Source organism: Protomyctophum parallelum, assembly GCF_964188405.1.
Source record: "Protomyctophum parallelum genome assembly, chromosome: 11".
NCBI classification, from domain to species: Eukaryota; Metazoa; Chordata; class Actinopteri; order Myctophiformes; family Myctophidae; genus Protomyctophum; species Protomyctophum parallelum.
The window spans coordinates 47,927,231-47,934,763 of record NC_139707.1 but is presented as its reverse complement, the minus strand read 5'-3'; the positions used below and the strand labels follow the sequence as shown (position 1 = coordinate 47,934,763).

At 45.7% G+C, this 7,533-nt stretch overlaps 1 protein-coding gene across 1 annotated transcript in view; it reads left to right on the top strand.

The window, feature by feature from the left end:
• The window catches only part of LOC310867051 (kelch domain-containing protein 3-like), a gene marked incomplete at both ends in the record, with an annotated part of 41,956 nt that extends 34,727 nt beyond the window's left edge, over nucleotides 1–7,229 (top strand). The window contains one exon of the mRNA XM_083776844.1: nucleotides 6,354–7,229. Coding sequence (XP_083632970.1) covers nucleotides 6,354–7,229 — 876 coding nt within the window. The remainder of the gene's footprint in view (nucleotides 1–6,353) is intronic.
• Nucleotides 7,230–7,533: the final 304 nt, after the last annotated feature.

The window sequence follows — 7,533 nt, the reverse complement described above, 5'->3', positions numbered from 1 at the left end:
CTCACTGTGGTTGTACTGGGCAGCTCACTGTGGTTGTACTGGGCAGCTCACTGTGGTTGTACTGGGCAGCTCACTGTGGTTGTACTGGGCAGCTCACTGTGGTTGTACTGGGCAGCTCACTGTGGTTGTACTGGGCAGCTCACTGTGGTTATACTGGGCAGCTCACTGTGGTTGTACTGGGCAGCTCACTGTGGTTGTACTGGGCAGCTCACTCACTGTGGTTGTACTGGGCAGCTCACTCACTGGTTGTACTGGGCAGCTCACTGTGGTTGTACTGGGCAGCTCACTGTGGTTGTACTGGGCAGCTCACTGTGGTTGTACTGGGCAGCTCACTGTGGTTGTACTGGGCAGCTCACTGTGGTTGTACTGGGCAGCTCCCTGTGGTTGTACTGGGCAGCTCACTGTGGTTGTACTGGGCAGCTCACTGTGGTTGTACTGGGCAGCTCACTGTGGTTGTACTGGGCAGCTCACTGTGGTTGTACTGGGCAGCTCACTGTGGTTGTACTGGGCAGCTCACTGTGGATGTACTGGGCAGCTCACTGTGGTTGTACTGGGCAGCTCACTGTGGTTGTACTGGGCAGCTCACTGTGGTTGTACTGGGCAGCTCACTGTGGTTGTACTGGGCAGCTCACTGTGGTTGTACTGGGCAGCTCACTGTGGTTGTACTGGGCAGCTAGGAGTGTGAATGTGGGCTGAAACATGGCTGAAAAGTGTCCCAGGGCCAGCATGAAAAAGAGATGGAATTCTCAATGTGATTTTACCCTGGTATAAAAAAGTTCATAAAATAGAAAAAAAAAAGATCAATCCACGTGGATCTAGATCTCTAGATCTCAGACATGTTGTGGCAAGACTGCGATGATGTCAGGCGTCTTATGTGAGTTATATATATACATGACTTTAAGGCCGTTATGAAGTTTAATATTTCTGAAAGTATGAAGAAAGAAAAGAGTTTTAGTTTAAAGAAAGAATAAGCTCTTGCATGCAGAGCCATGACATACAAAGAAAATGCTTTGGGGACGGGGTTGAAACGGCAACAAACTCCCTTGAAATAAGCCCAGCTGATCTCATTGACTCTGCCAAAAGTTCCAGCGTCTCCATGGTAACTAAGGCCCTTCCTGCCTGCATGCAGAGCGGATCGCTCCTCGGTCAAAATCCATCACGGGTTTTGTGTTTAGCTAGAAAAAGAAACATGTATTATGTTTATGTTATACGTAATAGATCATTGTTGTTTCCCTATCCTGTAATGTATGTGCTAACCCCGGGGGTTCTTTAAAAAAAAAAACTAAAATTAAAAGTTGGTCACAAAAAATTTAAATCCATCATGGAGGGAGGTGTGCGTCGACCCAAAGCCACGCCTCTGCTCCAGCCTCATACGAGCTCTATAGGACTCAGAGCAGCAGTCGTACCAGCAGTGGTGAGCAAACCTGATGGCGCTCTCCGCTTGCGCACAAGCAGGCCCATGCATGGCCTACTTGTTGCGCAATGCGCAAGTTGGCAGCTCGACAGAGTGCATTTCTAGTTATGTCTGTGTCCCTTTTATGCCCATACATGGAGTTATTTGTCAGGCAAGGCCAAATATGGAGTCTATGCAGATGTCAGAACAATCATTGTGAAGTCAGAACAGGCCGGCTCCATATATGGAGCCCTGGGCAGGGGCCCTGTCCAGAGCCCGGGCAGGCGCCTTTTGTGGCGGTTCTGGACAACTGTGGGTCCGACCGACTGGACACCGGGCACTGCACTCCCTGTCGGGGTGTGGAACACGTGTCAAATTTGAAGTCGGTGGGGGGGGGGGGGGGGGGGGGGGGGAACGGTACTCGAGTTCTGGATTACAAATCATAGGTTGCCAATTGGCCAATCGGATTGATGTAAACTCCTCCCACTGATGTAATCATGCGATGACATCACAACCATATTCATTGTTCTTTATAAATAATTGTCCGATACACTAAACATCAGTTTGTGACTTGCAACAAGGAAACCTGAGCTGCCTTCATCCTAACAAGTTAGTTGTCAACACTCATTGGCGGTGGAGCTGCTGTGTGAAATGTTTCACTGGACGATACATCTTGAAGGAGAACATAGGAAGGACCAGGCTGCTGCTGTGGTGGTCAGACACGAGATCTACTGCTTTGGAGGAGACGGAAACCAGATGGATCACATTGAAGTACATGTCTTCAACACAGCGTCTTTATGCTGGAGGAGGTTGACCCCAGGGACCCCTGGAACAGGAGAACCTCACCTTGAGGTTCCCCCCAGGCGCTGGGGCCACACAGCTGTGCTGATTGGAGACACTGTCTATCTCTGGGGAGGGAGGACTTACCCAGGTTATAATTACTGCAATGTCCTTTATGCATTTGATGTCGACGCCCACAGATGGTTCAAACCACAGGTTTCTGGAACCGTTCCAGAGGGAGGATATACCACTCAGCTGTGTGTTGGGGAAGGTCATGTTTATCCATGGAGGATGGACCCAGACTGGATACACTAATGACATCTACAAGTTGGACTCCACCACAATGGACTGGACTTTAATCAACACCAGAGGAACTCCACCTCCTGATTCACGCGGTCACTCTGCTATCATCATCGGGACAAAGATGTTTGTATTTGGGGGCTGGTGGGTCTGCACCACCACACCATCAGAGTGTTTGACACAGAGACCAACCACTGGATGAACACACCTTCTACACAGATTCTACCAGAAGGACGCTGGGCTCATTCAGCCTTTACCTACAATGGAGAGCTGTGCATATTTGGTGGCCTTAATTATAACAATGACCAGGTCAATTCCTTCAATGATCTGTGGAGATTCAACCCAGAGACCTTCTCCTGGAAGAAGGTTGAGCCAAAGGGGAAACGCCCACATGGGATGACGGATATGTGCTGTTGCATGCTGGGAGATCGGGTCATCCTCTTTGGAGCAGAGAACAGACCAGGTGACCTGTATGTCTTAGACTTCAGTCCTAGCCTCAAGACATTATGTACGCTGGCAGTTATTCAGTACGGTCTGGAGCAGTCTGGACTCACACACAACATCAGGTGGGAACTGGCAGCCATGACTAGAAACCAAAAATGAGAAAATAAACATAGTCCTCTAAACTAAAACTGGAAAAAAATAGTGAGCCCACTAAAATAAACAAAACTGTAAATAACATAAATACATGATACTTTCACAGAGATGTGTCCAGTTCAGCTCCTGTCTCGGCTGCTTTGTTAACGTATACGTATTAACAGAAGCTATGTTTAGCTCGCTGTGTAGCCTCATACGTATTAACAGAAGCTATGTTTAGCTCGCTGCGTAGCCTCATACGTATTAACAGAAGCTATGTTTAGCTCGCTGTGTAGCCACATACGTATTAACAGAAGCTATGTTTAGCTCGCTGCGTAGCCTCATACGTATTAACAGAAGCTATGTTTAGCTCGCTGCGTAGCCACGTATTACGTACACGTGTGGTGAGAGCAGAAGAGTAGTGCTGCCAATGAATATTCCATATTCCAATGAATATCCGAATGTAAAAAAATAAAAGAATAATTGAATATTTTAAATTAAGATTTGAATTAAAAGAAATAACAATAAAATTGCTGTGAGTTCTACCGAGACTCTGTGCCACGTAAACTAAAATATTATACAAAAATAATAATTATTAATAATTAAGATAATTATGAATCATTCATTTGATCTCGCAGACTCAAGAGAGGGCATTTCTCAGCACCAACCAAGGCCCGTACAGGACCGGCCTGCACAGTCCACTTCCTCACAAACAGTCCGGTTCCTGATGTTGCCTGTCTGTGTTTATTCATCTCCAGATTGCTTCGTGAACCCACTACCGAAGAAGCTCAAAGGGAGAACAGGAACGTTTAGTAACGCGACCAATGAGGACTAATAAATAAAAACTAAGCAACGGAAATTGCTAGTAGACTAAAAAGCAAGCAGACATTTGCTATACATCAAAGCAGGAGCAGTATATGGGAATGGGAAGTGTGCTCATGATGGCAATCCATTTAAAGCTCACTGGGGGAATCACAGCAGACAGTTTGAGTCTGGTCTGTAGGTCATTCTAAGACCAGGGTCCAGTTTGAGTCTGGTCTGTAGGTCATTCTAAGACCAGGGTCCAGTTTGAGTCTGGACTGTAAGGTCATTCTAAGACCAGGGTCCAGTTTGAGTCTGGACTGTAGGTCATTCTAAGACCAGGGTCCAGTTTGAGTCTGGACTGTAGGTCATTCTAAGACCAGGGTCCAGTTTGAGTCTGGACTGTAGGTCATTCTAAGACCAGGGTCCAGTTTGAGTCTGGACTGTAAGGTCATTCTAAGACCAGGGTCCCAAATAAGTAATGCTTTTTTTTCCAGCCTCAGACTTTGTTGGCGGGGGGGGGGGGGGGGGCATTTGATCTGAGGCTGAGAGAGTTGAGAGACCAGAGTTGAGAGTGCAATGATTGCCTGAATCTTGGCTGCCGTGAAGCAAAAATAGTCCCATTATAGGATTCAATCATTATAAAACATATTTGGGATTGTGAATTCCCAAATTCACAATCCCAAAAACAAAGCCTTACATCACTGCTTCTCCCAACCGCCCCAAACTCCAACAACCACTCACTGTGGTTGTACTGGGCAGCTCACTGTGGTTGTACTGGGCAGCTCACTGTGGTTGTACTGGGCAGCTCACTGTGGTTGTACTGGGCAGCTCACTGTGGTTGTACTGGGCAGCTCACTGTGGTTGTACTGGGCAGCTCACTGTGATCAATCCACGTGGATCTAGATCTCTAGATCTCAGACATGTTGTGGCAAGACTGTGATGATGTCAGGCGTCTTATGTGAGTTATATATATATACATGACTTTAACCCTTGGCCTACAATTCACGGAAAAAACGGAATTAATCGAAAAATCTAAACCTCCCGTTAACGGAAAAAACGGAATGACAATCAATATCAGTTATTGCGGGGTCAAAAGAGCAAAAATTAATATTTTTTCGCTAATATCACTAATGTTGGATGTAATTTACCAAAAAACGGCCGAAATCCGCGTGATCGTGCGCTATCGTGCACGCGCGCCGTCTCTATGTGCGTCGGTGTAAAAAATGTGATATTTTGCGATCTTTTGGGGTTGATTTGAGGTTAATTTGACTTAGTTATGAAAAATATAGCATTAGCTTAGCAATCCGGACCAGCCAAACCATTGACTAGGGTCAAAGTACTACAGGATGTTGTTGATCGTTCAACCGGAAGTGACTTAGGAAGATCCGTCTATTTTAGCCAAAATCAGCATAATGATGCTTTCCCGCCATCTGGTGGCGAATCGAGAGAATACATTTGCAATGAATGAACAAAAAAAAACATCTCTTCAATCCACCAGATCTTTCTTGTATGTTAAAACGATGAATTAAAAATATGCCAATTTGTTACCCAAACAAAAAAATTGGGACTGGCATTCCAAGGGTTAAGGTCGTTATAAAGTTTACTATTTCTGAAAGTATGAAGAAAGAAAAGAGTTTTAGTTTAAAGAAAGAATAAGCTCTTGCATGCAGAGCCATGACATGAAAAGAAAATGCTTTGGGGACGGGGTTGAAAGTTGAAACGGCAACAAACTCCCTTGAAATAAGCCCAACTGATCTCATTGACTCTGCCAAAAGTTCCAGCGTCTCCATGGTAACTAAGGCCCTTCCTGCCTGCATGCAGAGCGGATCGCTCCTCGGTCAAAATCCATCATGGGTTTTGTGTTTTGCTAGAAAAAGAAACATGTATTATGTTTATGTTATACGTATAGAATATATAGATCATTGTTGTTTCCCTATCCTGTAATGTCTGTGCTAACCCCGGGGTTCTTTAACCCATTCTGACCTGAGATCAGATTCATACGAGGTTTCCGCCGGACACACACTTGTCTGATTAAACCCATTCTGACCTGAGATCAGATTCTAAAAAATGTCGATTTTTCAAAAAATAGCAGACCTACAAGCTCGTATACACAAATCATAGGTTGCCAATTGGCCAATCGGATTGATGTAAACTCCTCCCACTGATGTAATCATGCAATGACATCACAACCATATTCATTGTTCTTTATAAATAATTGTCCGATACACTAAACATCAGTTAGTGACTTGCAACAAGGAAACCTGAGCTGCCTTCATCCTAACAAGTTAGTCTGTAAGTTAGTTGTCAACGCTCATTGGCGGTGGAGCTGCTGTGTGAAATGTTTCACTGGACGATACATCTGGAAGGAGAACATAGGAAGCACCAGGCTGCTGTGGTGGTCGGACACCAGATCTACTGCTTTGGAGGAGACGTAAACCAGAGGAGACGAGATCACATTGAAGTACACGTCTTCAATACAGCGTCTTTATGTTGGAGGAAGTTGACCCCAGGGACCCCTGGAACAGGAGAACCTCACCTTGAGGTTCCCCCCAGGCGCTGGGGCCACACAGCTGTGCTGATTGGAGACACTGTCTACCTCTGGGGAGGGAGGACTTACCCAGGTTATAATTGCTGCAATGTCCTTTATGCATTTGATGTCGACGCCCACAGATGGTTCAAACCACAGGTTTCTGGAACCGTTCCAGAGGGGAGGATATACCACTCAGCCTGTGTCTTGGGGAAGGTCATGTTTATCCATGGAGGAGGTACACAGACTGGACACACTAATGACATCTACAAGTTGGACTCCACCACAATGGTCTGGACTTTAATCAACACCAGAGGAACTCCACCTCCTGATTCATACTGTCACTCTGCCACCATCATCGGGACAAAGATGTTTGTATTTGGGGGCTGGTGGGGTCTGCACCACCACACCATCAGAGTGTTTGACACAGAGACCAACCAGTGGATGAAAACACCTTCTACACAGATTCTACCAGAAGGACGCTGGGCTCATTCAGCCTTTACCTACAATGGAGAGCTGTGCATATTTGGTGGCCTTAATTATAACAATGACCAGGTCAATTCCTTCAATGATCTGTGGAGATTCAACCCAGAGACCTTCTCCTGGAAGAAGGTTGAGCCAAAGGGGAAACGCCCACATGGGATGACGGATATGTGCTGTTGCATGCTGGGAGATCGGGTCATCCTCTTTGGAGCAGAGAACAGACCCGGTGACGTGTATGTCTTAGACTTCAGTCCTAGCCTCAAGACATTATGTAAGCTGGCAGTTATTCAGTACGGACTGGAGCAGTCTGGACTCACACACAACATCAGGTGGGAACTGGCAGCCATGACTAGAAACCAAAAATGAGAAAATAAACATAGTCCTCTAAACTAAAACTGGAAAAAAATAGTGAGCCCACTAAAATAAACAAAACTGTAAATAACATAAATACATGATACTTTCACAGAGATGTGTCCAGTTCAGCTCCTGTCTCGGCTGCTTTGTTAACGTATACGTATTAACAGAAGCTATGTTTAGCTCGCTGTGTAGCCTCATACGTATTAACAGAAGCTATGTTTAGCTCGCTGCGTAGCCTCATACGTATTAACAGAAGCTATGTTTAGCTCGCTGTGTAGCCACATACGTATTAACAGAAGCTATGTTTAGCTCG